At 31.9% G+C, this 16642-nt stretch overlaps 1 protein-coding gene across 1 annotated transcript; it reads right to left on the bottom strand.

Annotated features, from left to right (window-relative positions):
* Positions 1 to 7: 7 nt before the first annotated feature.
* On the bottom strand, positions 8 to 16411 carry LOC140044641 (protein phosphatase 1F-like). Its single transcript, XM_072089239.1, has 7 exons — positions 16280 to 16411; positions 10607 to 10722; positions 9834 to 10024; positions 6508 to 6705; positions 5406 to 5549; positions 4311 to 4404; positions 8 to 4026 (listed from the first exon to the last, which is right to left on the bottom strand). The coding sequence occupies exons 2-7, from the start codon at positions 10707 to 10709 to the stop codon at positions 2930 to 2932; spliced, it is 1827 nt and encodes a 608-aa protein (XP_071945340.1). The 5' UTR covers positions 10710 to 10722; positions 16280 to 16411; the 3' UTR covers positions 8 to 2929.
* Positions 16412 to 16642: the final 231 nt, after the last annotated feature.

Below are 16642 nucleotides of genomic sequence, written 5' to 3'. Positions count from 1 at the left end.
AAGTTGGTTTTCAATTGTTTTTATTCCTGATTACAACACAATTTACATCCTAAAATCACCATTAACATGAGAAAAAATGCCCTTTCAGTTGCCACAACACCAGGCACAGCCTCTAATCATTAAGAAAATACAATATGCCTACATTTCCAAGCTGTTTAAAATATTCTAAAGCTCTGTCTACACTATCACACTTTATGTTACAAAAAATGTTATATGCCCATATATGGACATGATGATGTCATATCACTACCATATTTGGACATAACCTTTTTGTCAAACTAGTTTGATAGTGTAGGCAGAGCTTAAAGACTGGACGTTGTTTATTGATTACTTTTGTAAAATTCCTGTATCCCCTACCTTGTAGTAATTCCAATTAAAAAAGCGGAAAATTACAGTGCCTCTTAACTGGCATGCGCAAATACAGGTCTGTAACATTTGGTATACGCTAATGCGCTTCCTTCAAACAATAATTATAATAGCTTTCGCGATACTGTATCTATAAATTATACAGTATCATAGGCAAATCCTGTGATACTGTGTCACCTATGTATCAACCAAAAGTATAACCCTTAACATATGGACTTTCATACAGTATATTATTTTACCTTATATAGGCATAGGACTACATATGAAAATGTGGACACAATATATTTCACCTTATTTATATAAGCATGATGTGCCTACAGACATACACACAGTATATTTCACCTTATTGGCGTACTGTAACTACATACATACAGTATTCCTTAAAACAAATTTACAAACCGTTACAGAGTTTGTTATTGTGAACACAGTACTGTAGCATGAAGTGGTGTAATATTGGCAGAGTTCTACCAACATGGCAGTTCTGTAGAGTGAAGTTCTAGTCTATCAAGTAGAACATGGTCATATCCCTTTTTCAAAACATTACCTTTTCATTTTCACTCGATTCTCAGTACTGTATCTAGAATGTTTCCACCATCACTTCACATATATCGCCTAGTATCATAGACCATAACCTAAATGATACAGACATCTCATGTGATACACATAAGATGCTGTATTAAGGAATTTTCCTATGATACTGGGTAAATACTGTCGTATATGGAGATAAACCACTGAGAATTGGGTATGAACTTTACCAACAGCGACAAACCTTCAAAAACAGACCTACAGAAAAAGTACTGTAACAGCTCCTTGTCATACTTAAAAATAATACTATATATATTGTCCCAAATATTTGTACATTTTTGCTATTAAATACATGGTTGGTTATTCCTAAATCCAACAACCTTTTTAAAAGGCACAATAGCATTATTTTCAAAATACAATCTTTAGAGAAAAGCCTCATAGAAAATAAAATTCAATTCTTCAGTCAGAATAATTTACACGTTTCTAAAAACTTACAAAACATCAAAATAATTTGAAAATTTAATACAGTGATGAGTATATTGATGTTGAGATTTGAGATCAAGGCATGACGTATGCCTCCTACAAATACAACAACCTTTTTTTCAAAAAGTGAGATTTTAGGGTGTTATTTTCTTAAAATGTAACGACATAATTCTTTTTGCCATCAATTATCTACACTCATGTTTTGTATCAAAAACTAAAATTTACATCACAAAAATTAAATTGAGTATAAAAAGCTACTTATTAAAAATGATTTCTAAAATCGTAAGGAAAATAATCGTACAATATGTATACTGTACGTAATACAGAACAATGATTAAATTGAATTGCATTATAAAAGCGTTTTTAATCCAGTATTGAAATTCATTACACAAAGCTAATACTGTTGTTAAAATCATAATTCTCAACTGGGTGATAGTAAAAACATATTTATTTTTGTTAACATCCTAGACATGAAATTTTTTTTAAAAATTTATGACATACAATAATTTAAAGTTATGTATTTTAAATTTATAACTTTTTAAAAATTTTTGCCAATCAGTAACTTTTGGAAGTCATTGTTTTAAAACTTTAATTATAAATTAACAAAACATATAGAATATTGTACATTTTGTAAAAAACCTCTATTAGGGTACCACATTTACAATTCAACCAAAGTGGTCTCAACATATTAGGTGTAATACACACACACACCTACCTTTAGTCATACGACTCTACGAAAATATCCTTTCTCTTGGTTGTCTCATAAGAATTAAAAATCAATAGTCATTTTTACTTAACCATAACAATAATTAAGGTGTTTTTCTACTCAATAGTATTGAGGTTAAATACTTGATATTAACAATATTTAACAATTTAAATATAGACTTTAAAACCACACACCAATCACTTTGGTATTACCAGTGGAAGAATGCCAATCAAAATATTTCAAATTTATGAAATGAATATTTTAGATATACTAAAACAAATGTCAATGCAAAGAAAATTATAACAAAATTTAGGATCATCTGTCCTTGTCGTTTGTTTAAAAAAAAAAGTTTAAAAATATATAACTGGAAAAATAATTTTTTTTTTCATCTTGTATTTTAAAAACTAATAGTTTAATGAAAATGTTAAAGTTAAACTCAATTCAACGATATGAGAAATATAAATGTCTAAAATTTAACTTTCTCCATACAGGTATGGCTATGTCAAAGGTTACCTTGTAACTGTGTCAAAGATTAAATAGTATGCATGCATTTTAATTTAAAGCCATCTTAATTAAAATGTTCCTCTACTTTCACCTAGTTTTTGACAAGGTACTCATAAATAATTAGAATTATGTTCGGACATTCCTAGAAAAGTAATTAATATAACTCCAATAAACTTAAGCCCTGTCTACACTGCCAAACTTTATGTGACAAAGAAATGTGATGTGCCCATATATGGACATGGTGATGTTACATCATTACCATATTTTGGAATATCACCACCATATTTGGGCACATTTTTTTTCACATAAAGGTTTGATAGTGTAGGCAGAGATTAAGATGGTCGACTAAGCTGGCATTGACCCTTTGTGATACATATGATCATACCGTGTAGCGCCAGCTATAACCTCATCCCTACGAACTCGACCCTGACAGCCATTTACCGACTTAGGTTTAAACCTTGCCTTCAATTCATTTGACTTTTTACTATCTTTACTTAAAGGTGAAACAATTTCTATGCATGTACCATTTGACTCGGAGATTTTGCTTGACTGCGTAGTAGATCGCTTTGTATTCTTCTTTAATGACAACTTCTTGGGTTTTGCAACATTTGATTCGACATTAACAGGTGACGGTTTCGATAGGGGCGTTGTTGTCTTTTTGCGATTTGGACTAAGCTTCAATCTATTACCTGCTAGTGATAGTTTTTCCATACTTGTTTGAACAGCTTTACGTTCCTTTTTATTTGTTGATATCCTCGTAGATTTACTAAAGGAATTATTGTCAATATTTGATAATATACTGTTATTGTTATTTATATTGGTATCTGCCTTTGTTGATTCTTCAGATTCCTTAGCCTCCGACAGAGTTTCTGATTCCTTAGCCTCCGACAGAGTTTCCGATTCCTTAGCCTCTGACACAGTTTCTGATTCCTCAGTCTCTGATGCAGTTTGGGATTTATTAGTCTCTGACTTAGTCTCTAATGCAGAACTTAAATCCTTAGCCTCTGTTTGATCACTTGTTTCTTGTGGATTGGCAGGCTGCTCAGAGCCATCACAACTGTTAATTTTTCCATCTTCTCCAATATCCGATTCTTTATCCTCTTTGTTGTCTGCACCATCAGAATTTTCTGACTCGTCAACAATAACAGTTTCCTCATCTTCCTGAACAGTGATTTCACGTTTTTGAGGATTGAGAAACACGACAATGCATGTGATATTATCGGTGGAACCACGTTCTTTCGCAACAGATACAAGCTTGTGAGAGACAGTGGAAAATTCACTGTCTGTGTTTATACAATTTTGAACAACATCGCACACATCTTGTAACGACACGGTATCAAAGAGGCCGTCACATGCAAGAATAAAACAATCTTCATCACCTTCTAGTTTAATTGAGGCAATATCTGGAATACCACTAACATACGGACGATGATCTGCATCACCTATAATAAAACATTAAAAGAATTTACTTTTTTTTTCTTGTGTGGGTTGCCCACTTTTATTATAATTCTCTGTCATATGCATATGTACATTTCTGACATTTAAATTAAAAAATATATTTCATAGTGTAATTGAAGGTGCTACAAGAGGGGACAAAGAAAAAAAAGAAAAACAAAGAATAATTTTTGTTTTTAAAACAACAAAGATCAAATCACAAGCATTATTGAGACAGTGGAACCAATCTGGCTATCTCTTCATTTCATCTTGTTGTCCAAATGCCACCTACCTATAGCTCTTGATACTGCTAGACTACCGTTGACGCGCCATGCTCCAAACCATACAACGCACCCACCCAACTCTTCTATCCGTTTCTTCTCATCCTACAACAAAAATTAACAACTTAAAGATTAATTAATTAAAAATAATTCTTACAATTTTTTTAATATGCCATTTTAATGTCACATAATATTATTGATTTTGGCCAAAAATTTTATCGAAAAAAAATTGATTTACCTGAAGAAAAGGTAAGTTAAAGCAAAAAAAATAATCAGATTGGCTGTCATCAAAAAAGTGATTAACTTTATTAAAACTTGAAAATAACCTACTCAAAGTAGTCTCATTTAATTAATCACAACTATAAACTGGTTTTTTTTTGCTATTCTCAAAAACATTAATTTTACAAATTATGTCTGCCTCAATTTGTTTTTATTCTGCTCTTTTTTTTGTAGTATTCTTAAGATAGAATATGTCAATTTGTGATTAGATCTAGATGAGTCATGAGATAAAAGGAAGTTCACAGCCGACTACTGATAAAGAAAGACCTATGACTCATCTTGACACATCAAGGTATTCCCCAATCCCAATGAAAATAAAACTAAACACTGACATATCAAATTGTCATTAATAAAAATAACCAGAATATAGTAACTCCTTGTTCCCCCAAAAAAGAACAAAACAAAATATTGATAAATAAACTAAACACTGAAATATCAAAATGTCATTCATAAAAATAACCAGAATATAGTACAGTACTTCATTTAAAAAAAAAAAAACCAATATAAATATACTGTAGTATAATAGAGGGGGTACAGCAATTGTTGTTTTAAAGAACTAATAGTTGCCAGAAAAGAAGCCAACAACAATGTGATTTAAGCTCAGTCAACACTATCAAACTTTATGTGACAAAAAGATGTGATGTGCCCATATACAGTATGTACATGATGATGTCATATCACTACCATATTTGAACATACCACTACCATATTTGGGCACATCACCACTGATAGTGTAGACAGAGCTTAAGATCATCTTGAATGAATGTGTTTGATATACAGTATCTTAAATAAACTATCTTACAGTTAAAACTTAACCAAAATATTACCTCTCTATCTGGTTTGTGAGGATCCATAACTGTAATAGCTTTTCCTTGTTTCATAACAAGGCCTTGAGAGTCACCTATCCAGCCTACATGCAACATGTTTTCATCATGGATCATGGCTATACCAGTCGTTCCACTTCGTAGGCCCTGAAAACAAACATTTTAATTTTTAACCAATATGAAGTGATGGCAAGATAGTAGCAGATCTAGACTTCACAATTTAATTGTTAAAAAATTAATTTCATCTGATATGATACAGCAATGCCATCTAACAACAGGATACTGAGCTCCAGAGATCAAAGGTTTTATCTATGGCTGCGACATGATCAGTACAACGGCCCTTGACACAGAGAATATGTACATAGTACTGTTGGTATTTGTCGCAGCCAGACATAAGTTACGAGTTCCTATCTTGGCAAGGCGACCTCAAATTCCTTTTGTTACAGTAGATTGCCTTGGATACAGCAACAGAGAGAGATACATGGAAAACTGTTCTTTGCATGTCAGAGAATTAAAGTCGAACTTGTGTTAAGAGACAAGCAAGATTTGTATTAAGAATTTGTGCAATACTGTAGATTAGATTGAAAAGATTATAATTGTGCTTTTAAGGTGAACTTTTTTGGATCCAGGATGTCACCATAGTGAGTGAGTGGCCGAGCGGTTAAGACAGTGGAACCGTAATTACGTAGCCATAACAATAACATCGGCAGGGGTTCGAGGCTCACTCACTCCATGGTTCTGGTGGTAGAACGAGTCTTCTCGGATAAGGACTATAAACCGTAGGTCCAGTGTACACATCTAGCTCGTGTGCACTTTAAAGAACCTAGTACATCTTTCGAGACGAGTAGGTGGTTACCCCGGTGTATTAGTACATCACAGCCACTGATCACCAACTGGGCCCTATGGGAGACCAGTCTTTGACTGAAGAGGTTACCTAGTATAAATATACTGTAAATATCAATTCAACCATAGTTTCTACTGTATTACCATATTTTCTTTTCATCATGTCATGTGCTAAGGATAATGCATGAAAAATACCCCTCCCCTGGGGTTGGTCGCTGACCGCCACTCCTGCCATACTGGTCAGAACCCTAGATATACTAACCTCTCGTCTGGCTTTGTCCACAAACTTGTCATCTGTTACCGTAAAACCAGCTCTCAGTGCTTCTGCCTTATTAGATGCGTATTCTGGGTGGCTTACGATGTGACAGTGAAGATGAGTAGCAGCATAATGAGATGCGTCAATGCCTCCATGGCCATCGTATACAGCGTAGAAACCCACTGGTGACACATTGTTGTTTTGCTTTAGAAAGAAAAATTTTTTAATCAAACTTTTTGAACAAATTATGTATAATAAGATTAAAATGTTTACAATAATTACACATTTTTAGCAAATTAATTATGTAAACAATTTACTGCACAGAGGAATTTAATTACAATATACAGTTAGTACAATAAATTTCAGTGTTTTTTTGTTTTATTTTGGCCAGATAAGGTTGTCCAATTCATGGCACAAGGAAGTTAGGCATTTAGGAAATATGTGAAGCTAAGTGTACTATACACCGCAAGAGCCTTCCTGAACAAGACCACAATTCAAATACAGTAATTATGGGAAATATACAGGATGTGATTAAAATATTAATAATTAAATGTTTTTGAACAATAAACAATTAACAGTAATTCTTAAAAAAGGAAATATAGAATTGATGATTGCTACGTTGGTGTTTATTATATGGTTAAAATAGTTCCACAATTCTACCTCAAAATGATGACAATATGCCAATTTACAGGATATGGCTAAAATGGTAATACAAAATTGTTATGATATGATTAAATAAAATATTAATGGCAATAATTTAGATAGAAAAAATAGCATTAAGCTAGGAAAATTGATTAAATTCAATCAGAATGCTATTAATTACAGGATATGGCTAAAAATGGTTCCACAATTCTACCTCAAAATAATGACAATGGTTTATATGTTCATTACAAGGTATGGCTAAAATGGTTACACAATTCTACCTCAAAATAATGAGAATGGGCAAGGTGATCATTAATGAATATGAAAATGGTTCCACAATTCTACCTCAAAATAATGACAATGGTTTATATGTTCATTACAAGGTATGGCTAAAATAGTTACACAATTCTACCTCAAAATAATGAGAATGGGCAAGGTGATCATTAATGAATATGAAAATGGTTCCATAATTCTACCTCAAACTAAAGCCAATATTTTAGATGGAAAAACTAGTAGTACTCTACTAGTATTATAAGCTAGGAAAATTGATAGATTGCACATAAATATGCTAAACACATACGATAGACTTTAGTAATCCAAAATGAAGTTTGTAATATAAATGATGATTTTTTTAGATAAAAAAGGACCTGGGATTCCAGGGTAGCTAGATATTTCATGCAAAAACTACAGAAACTGTCTTGGAAAGGTTCAGCTAGTTAATCCTATGCTCATTAAATGTCAGAAAAGCTAATAAATGATTCAATTTCCTGGTACTAAAACTGCTACAATATACAACTAATGACCTGGCCAAAATCATGAAATAGAACTTTGTGTTAGAGCACGCTTTGGGATTTAATCTTCAAGAACTCTTAAATCAAAAAATTATGATTAAATAATCTTTAGTATCTCTGGCTTGCAAGCATTTATATATGATGACCTATACTAGTAAATGCATACAAGGATTTGTGTATTTGGAATGCAGCTTTTGGGCAAGTTTAAAGCATGTTTATAAAAACAAGGTTTTCATTAAATAGCAAAGCAAATTTTTATCCTGAATAAATTAATATGTAATGTAGCATGTATGTATTATACAATACACCTAATTTTAAAACCATAATACAAATATTATATAATTTCAAAACCAAAATCAATGATACTGTACTGTTGAAATTTTTATATTTTACTAAATAGTAAAGAACCTCTCTTTTAAGAAATCTTATTCAGAGAACACACACTGTATTATAGTAAAGAAAACACATTAACTATGAATGAGGGGAAATGTATATATTACCACTACTGCTTACCCTTATGTATCCAGGGAACACCACTACAGTATAAAAGCTTTGTCTACACTATCAAACTAGTTTCACCAAAAAAGTGTGATGTGCCCAAGAATATGGTAGTGATATGACATCATCATAATGCATATACATCATATTTTTTTCACAAAAAAATTGATAGTGTAGACAGAGCTTTATGGGGAACTTTGTTGGGTTTGGAAGTGTCCTCCTTAATAAAGGTTCTTCTTTCTACAGTATCTTTAATAATAACACAGAAATCAAAACCTATACATGAAACTATTATACAACATTTATAGCTTATTAATATCTTCGTTTGTATTGGTTCAGTTTAGTTTTAATGGAATGTTATGGGGACATTTCTGTTTCTCAATATCATTTTGCCATATTTCTAAAATTAGGCTAATACTATTAATTACATTCAATGTGTTATTTTAAATGCTCTACTGTATGAAAATCAATTCAAATCAGTCGCATCCTTTTTTCAATATTTCCTTTTTCCAAATATTAAAACGAATCTACAAACAATAAAAAGATATCAATTTTCATTACTACAGTAAAGTAGCACCCTTTAACAGACATTGGCAAAGGTCAGAGTTCATTTTCTCATTTCAATTATCTAAATATACTGTAGAACAAATTCTGCTGACAAGTAGGCACAGAAGATAACCTTCATTAACACATCACTGACAATGACATTCTATCTAATCAATATTATCAAACATAATTCAAGGTCTTAATAAATTAAGTTATAAATCTCTCATTATTCCGCATTACAAATTATATGATTTTAACCTGCGGTTAAGAAAAAATAAAGTAATCATATAGAGAACCAACTCATTAATTCACCATTGGTTTCTATGTACACTGTACTGTATATTTTTATTATGCATTACTTGCTAAAAAATAAAATGTATCAGCTTGAACTTACCAATGTATTATGCTTTTAATGATAAAAAAAAAATGTTGCAGTGCGAGTTTTAAATACATTTACTGTATATTTTTATAAATATAAACATCTTTCAGTTTACCTAGTATTTACAGTATTTTGTATAAATTTGGTAAATTGCAGTATTTAATCATATTCGTATCCGAAAATATTGGTTTTTTTTTATTTGCCAATTGATGTCCTATCCAAAGATATAGATTTGTTTCTGTTTATATATAGTAAATATTTTTTATTAGCATCAGAAATACAATTCACAGAAGATTCCCTACAGGTACAGTAAGTAATTAAGGGGAACATTAGGGACCCCCAAAGTTTCCCCTAATTAGGGGTGTCCCATAATACTTTACATATATTGCCCATCACATAAATCTATCCCTTTAATTGGGGTGTCCCCTGAAATAAAGTACTTAAAAGAAAGAGATCTACTATAAAAGATAGTTTACCTTTTTTCCCAGCTTGTTGAGATCTGGTATAGTAACATGTTTATCTTCCATCTTACGACGTGTATTCTTAATGGCGTGTGTTGATACTTTAGGGGTAGGGGTGTAGTCTGCTGGGGGGTTATCCTTCCATTCTTCACATATCTCATGCACTTTGTTAAACACAACCTTTGCAACCTTGTCTGCACAGATTACTAAAGAAAATAAAAACAGTTTTCTTTCAAATATATTTTTCATCTTAATAAAAGTACAAACAAACTGTGTATACTGGCTTTGTCCAACATACACAGTAAGCTACCAAAACCATATAGTAGTCAGTTTCTTTTAAATTCAATTTAGCTTTCTTAAATAAAAAATAAAGGATTATCTTTATAAATCCAATGAATACATAAATACTGTATTAAAATAGCCATTAATAGTTACAGATGATTTTATGCGCATATCTTTAATTGTACATACTATGTATTACCGTATAGTTGGCCTACAGTAGTAAAGACAGTGTTCAAGTATATCCCAACCCTCTAATCTAGGCTAAGTGGACACAAGATTGAATAAATCCATCGTTACAATAATGCATTCTAAGTGTAACCCCACTCACTAATTCGTTCACACTTGGGTGTTCAATGAATTTTCTACTTTTCGAGTACCTGTATTGCTCATTGAGGAGAATATGGCATTTGTCGGTTTATCCAGGTATAGCTAGGCACGGAATAGATTAATTATTTGTTAATTTGTGAATAAATAAATGAGTTCAAAAATTTAAAAATGATTCCTACAAAGGCTTGTCTCCTCAAAATCTTGTCTTTCCTCAAAGAATGATGTCATATCCACCTTCAGGACTGCATCAACTGTTTCTCTTGCAATTGCCAGAGCCAGCATCCCAGGAGCATTACTGCAACAAAAGTAATATAACACCAATCAGTATATAACAATATTTCTGCATAAATGTATAGTTTATTAAAAAATATAACTAGACTAGAAAGAAAGGCACTCTAACCTCCGCCTACAGGCATGAAATTAAATGACATGTTCCCATACAGCTACAGTACTATATGAAACCATCCTTTAAAATCTTATGAAAATCATGCAATAACTTTTTAAGTAATCCTGCTAACTATAGCTAAACAAACACACACGACGATCAATCATAATCTTTCGCCATTCTGGCTGAGGTAATAACTTTAATATAGTAACTAGTGAATCTGGAATTAAGACTAGGTGTACTGGTAGAGAACAAAGTGAACAAAAGACAAAAGAGCAGCAAAGGGTTTATTCTGAGACTTGGGCAGGATTTGTACCAAGTATCAAACCCACCCACCAGTTCTACCACATACAATTTGTACCTGAATCATCAGGAGCCACCTCAAAACAAAGAGAGAACTTTAACCACAGTAGGTACAGTCAATAAAGCTGTATGACATTGTATAAGTATAACAACAGTTGCACTGCACATTCTATACATACTGTAGTAGCATGTACAATCTAAATGTCATTCACAATAGAATTGAGATCCAATAACCATGTAGGGACAGACATCTTAAACTGTAGAATTACAATATTGAGCAAGTATACAATGGGTATTAATAACAACAAAAGGTTTGGTCAATATCCAACAATGGTTTCCAGTCTAAACATCATTCACTCAGAATGCACGCTGTGTTATCGCAGTTCAACACACTGTCTAGATGAATAAGGACATGGTTTCTTAAAAAGACTTTACAAGTGTTGCTAACTAAATTAAACATACAGTACTGTATTAAACCAGCTATCCTGTAAAAATGTACAGATGCATACTGTACATGTTTACAGCAGGGCCCGATCCAGGGAATAGCATTAGGTGCGCACGCTCCAGCTTTTGACAGACTACTGTACAATTAATACATATTTTTGTTACAATTACATCTTAATGTAGTTCTCCTCGTTTACGGAATTCTACTAGATTCGTCCCTGGGCAGTGTATACGCATACAAAATATTAAGTTAAATTCTGAACTTTATAGATATGTATATTGTCATTCATCCTGGTACTGTAGTACTGTACTAGTAATAGTATAGAAAAGAGATACAAAATTTAATCCACTCTTGACAAGTATTTTCTACTGTAAACTCTGCACATTGTACAATTTTTTAATCCTGCTTAAAATCCAGGATCCTCTACTAAGAGAAACCTATACTTCAATCTGCATGTTTTATTGTAATGTACATACAGTACTACTGTCTGTAGTAGTAGTATATAATTTTATGAAAAACATGGATAAATCACTATGTTTATGGTTAAATTTCTATTTAGTGAATTAGCAAGCTAATAACAGCATTAGTATCTACATCACCAAGCGTTACTATCATCTATAAATTCATCATAAAAAAGACTTGTTCATATCTTGTTTTGATAGCAATGATGATTAACCGATTAGCGTGCCATATACAGCAATAACATCATTGTCATTTTATAGTAATATAAAATATAGTCATGTTGTTTACAATTTATTGACTACTGTGTATGTTCACCTTGGTGTGCGATTAAGATAATGGTCAGAATAGTCTGTTTTCATCACCTAATGTACCAAGTGACTACATAAATCATTAATCATTTTAGTACAGTAGGTTCACTAAAATCATGAAGGCATTCTAAATAATTCCTCCATGCTACCTATAAAATATACTAAAAGGTATATTTGAAAAAAAATTTGTTTGTTTTTGTTGAATATACCATTTTAATGTCACATAATAGTTATTTGACCAAAAACTGGATTAAACAAAAAATTATTTTCCTGAGAAAATGTAATTTAAAGCAAAAAATGTTTTTTTGGTTAAAATTTAATTTTGAATTAATGATATTGTTTTTCTACAGAAACTTTATTAAAACTGCAAAATGGCCGATTCAAAATCTGATTTTATTAATCTTTATTTTTTATGTTTTTTGGGGGATAATACATCTTTAAAGTAAAGCTGTAGAAATGTGTTAAAAAATAAAACAATTTTTATTTTGATTATGGAATAAAAATGTGGCAGACAAGACAGTCTTCTCATTATTAAATTTCCACCATGCGTCCCCATCCTTGGCACAGCTCATATATATCATATAATATAATAACTAGATTTAATAAATATTGTCTGTTTATTTAAACCTCCTTATACTATTTAGCCCTTACTATAATTATCAGTCGGTAATAAATAACTGTATTGGCATTCTTTGGTTGTCTGGTGCGATTTCTAAAGTCATTTGAACAAATTGGTCCAACAACAATTAATTTAAATATTGAGATAGACAGACATATTTTGCTTGCTATAACTACAGTATCTCTTGGATCAATGTCCAAACAGACATGAACAAATTAAATTTGCTATTCCTGAATAATACTGATACTGATAGTTACTGTACTTGTATATTTTAGCTTAAATACTGGACGTTGTATTTACTGTATTAAGTCTCTTTCTTAAGAACAAGTTGGACTATTGTACTGTATTGTTAAGACAAAATGAATTTGCTTGCTATTGGCAAAATTCAGCATTTTTGCTAAATTTTTTTGTATTATTTTTTGTTCAAGGTCCATTTTAAGGTGTGCTACTATTTTGAAGTACAGAAGATTATTATAGCTCTGCCTTACTTAAGTATTACAAGGTTTTCGGCTTTCTATTTTTATACCATTGTGTATGTTCACACATTGCACAAAGCTGCGCCCACCCACTCACAATTGATGAGGTTCCGCAAACATTTTAATGTCATTTAAAGGTCCTGGATCCAGAACAAATAAAGACTTTTTTATGTTTATTGACACACATGTCTAAAACTGTGTGTTATATAGTACTGTATGTACAGTACATCATTAATTTAATGATCTGAACTTATAAATGGACACTCTGTGGCTAAGGTACAGTTTTTAAGTACAATATAACAACAGCCTTTTTCCAAATACTATATAAAAGTAATATTTTTTAAAGCTCTGTCCACACTATCAAACTTCATCATAAAGGTTGATAGTGTAGACAGAGCTTTAACTTTTTTTTCTCACATACAGTTTATGTGAGAAAAAATGTGATATGCCCATACTGTATATAGTCAGGGTCCTCATGTATTTCCGTAGGATTTTAATGCCCAAAGTGAGATTTCACTTGATTTCACTTTATTATGGTGCTAAGATACCAAAAATGCTAGGTAACAAATTTTCACAATCCCATAACCATGGTAACAGCCCCAAATGGCGACCAATTGGCCATATCTCCATAACCCTTTGGTCTATAATATCACTACCAAATTTGGGCACACCACCCAAACTATTTTGATAGTGTAGACAGAGCTTAACACATATTTATTCAATATACAATGTAATACTAACTGTACAAGAGTCCTGTACCACTATTCTACAGACTTATTGTTAACAGTTTACGGGATAGTAATCAAACTGTGTTAATTTATTTTGTTAAGCTACTAACTACATTAAGACACTGTAAAACAGCATACAATGTAAATTACATGCTCTGAAAGTCTTATTCAACACATAGAATACTGTTTAAGCTAAATGCAATTTATGATAGCAGACAAATTTAGTTTTGGTTTAAAAGTATGGACAAAAGTATGATTCATTTTTCAAAATTACAATTATATAGAGAAATTATTTGAGATAGAAATTATTTGAGATCCTTTAGATCTCTATAAAATTGGTAACTGTGTCTCAAAGTAATGGAGAGCTTGTCCACAATGGTCAATGTTGTATAATACTGTAGTGTAGTGTATCTCCACAAATATTATCTAAATTAACTGACGTACTGTACAATTAATACCATTACCACAAATGAATAAAATAAATTTAAACTGTTATCTTGTGAATAAACTATAAAACTTGGACAAATTTTATGCAGGTAGTGTATACTTTACATTGAATCGATATTAATATTTTATCTCTCCAACTAAAAGTTGTATGACACGCAATGACTAAAAGGTGTTTCTTTACTTTCATACTGTTTAGTCAGTTGTATACTAACTGTACTATACTAAGTAATAAAAACTGTACTTTTGTCATGGGAGCAATACACTCAGTAGTGACAAGATTTGAATCATCTCTGACTCACCTATCAAAACACAAGGTACAGTACGTCATAAATTATGGCATACAGTATCTTGTACAATGCTAGTATATTTATTTTTATAAGGTTTAGTTTGTGCATTTTTTCAGTGGAATCTAGCCCTGTATATCTAAACCTAGGCTGGCCTAGATATACTGTAATACTTCATGACCAAAATAAATTATTAGGATTTTGTTACAGTAAGTTAAATGCTTGATTTCACACAGGCGAACAGAAATTGGGATACGTTAATTGTTTTTTGTTCTAATTGTCTCACTTTCAGTTATTAGGCCTGATTGTCTTATTTTATTAGGCAAGGTATACTGTATACATCATCATTTATCGGCAATAAAATTGTCAGCAATCAGCATGTTTTTCTAAGTTACTAAGATAAGATAAGATAACTTTTATTGATCCTCAAAAAGGAAATTCATTGCTCGTCATAATAACAAAGAAAACACAATAAAAACAAATATAGCATAAAACCATTCATATAAAAACATCTAAAAAATTACAAGATAAAATTATCTTCTTGACTTCCTGTTGTACTGGATGATACCGGAGGGAATAAAGACAGAAATTGGATTAGGCCTAGATTATTTAGATGGTTTAGGGCCTACAGTAGTAGTAGTCTAGGTACTGTGGGTTCAGTATTGTACAATTTAACTAATACTTTTAATAGATTATGGATTTTTGTTGTGGGCCTGATTATGTTATTCGATGGGTTCTGATCATTCGGTGGGCCCGATCAGTAATTTGGTGGGTTATGCATAGGTCAGACAGGCAGTAGACTACTATAGTATACGGACGCAACATGACATGCTATTATGTGTGTGTACGTACGTACGGTATAGTAATGAATTACAAGTTAATGTTATAATACGGACGTGTACATCATATGGTACAGTAATGAATTACAAGTTAATGTTATAATACGGACGCAACATGCTATGTTTTTGTGTACATCATAATTCATATGGTACAGTAATGAATTACAAGTTAATATAATAATAAATAGTAGGCCTAGGCTAGTAGGCTAGCCTAGTTAAGTTAGTATAAATAAGTAGGCCTAAGGCCTAGGCCTAATTAAGCCTGGCCCTTCTTTTGGTATGACAAACACACACTGTCCTAAAAAAAATAATTAATTTTAATAATACAAATCAACAGAAAATGATTGAACTAATAAAATGATTAAATTGCAATAAATAATTAGACGGGCCTGGTAGTCTCCGTAACTGTCTAGGCTAGTGGACAGCCTTATCAGCTAAGCTCACTCAGGCCAGGGTCGAGATCATGCAAAATACTCACTCAGCCCTACCTAGCCTAGATAGGCGGCTAGCCCACTACAAAAGGAAAGCAGAAGAGGGAAGGTCGAAATGTTCTTACTTTTTCCGCAAATATTCTAACGTCCAATCAACAACTTCACCTTCCACTTCATCATCTGTAAGGTAGTATGTTACCAATCTAATAGGCAAAGGTTCATCGGGATTTAAAGGACCCGAATGATTAGCAACAAATTCCTCTAGAAAAGCTCTGTTTACAGAGCAATCCTGTCGCTGAGGTTCAGCCATGTCTGCTGAAGAATTGAATCAACAAAACCAAACTTGAACAAAACCTTCAAGCCTAGTCGCGCTGCTCCAGACTGCCTACAAAAACCATGACGTCACACTTTGTATGGCACGCTTAAAATGCCAAATTAAAGTTTACTTGTTCATAAAAATCTATACTGTGCGTACGTATAAGACAATC

This window comes from Antedon mediterranea, chromosome 3, assembly GCF_964355755.1.
Source record: "Antedon mediterranea chromosome 3, ecAntMedi1.1, whole genome shotgun sequence".
In the NCBI taxonomy this organism is placed as follows: domain Eukaryota; kingdom Metazoa; phylum Echinodermata; class Crinoidea; order Comatulida; family Antedonidae; genus Antedon; species Antedon mediterranea.
Note: the sequence above shows the minus strand (reverse complement) of the source record. Positions and strands in the feature narration are given on the sequence as shown.

Coding starts and splice junctions, on each gene's coding strand:
- LOC140044641 (XM_072089239.1), bottom strand. CDS start 10,709: ATGCTGGCTCTGGCAATTGCAAGAGAAACAGTTGATGCAGTCCTGAAG. Junction 5,550..6,507: donor TGGACAAAGCCAGACGAGAG/GTTAGTATATCT, acceptor GTTTGTTTTCAG/GGCCTACGAAGTGGAACGAC. Junction 4,027..4,310: donor AGCAGTATCAAGAGCTATAG/GTAGGTGGCATT, acceptor GTTTTATTATAG/GTGATGCAGATCATCGTCCG.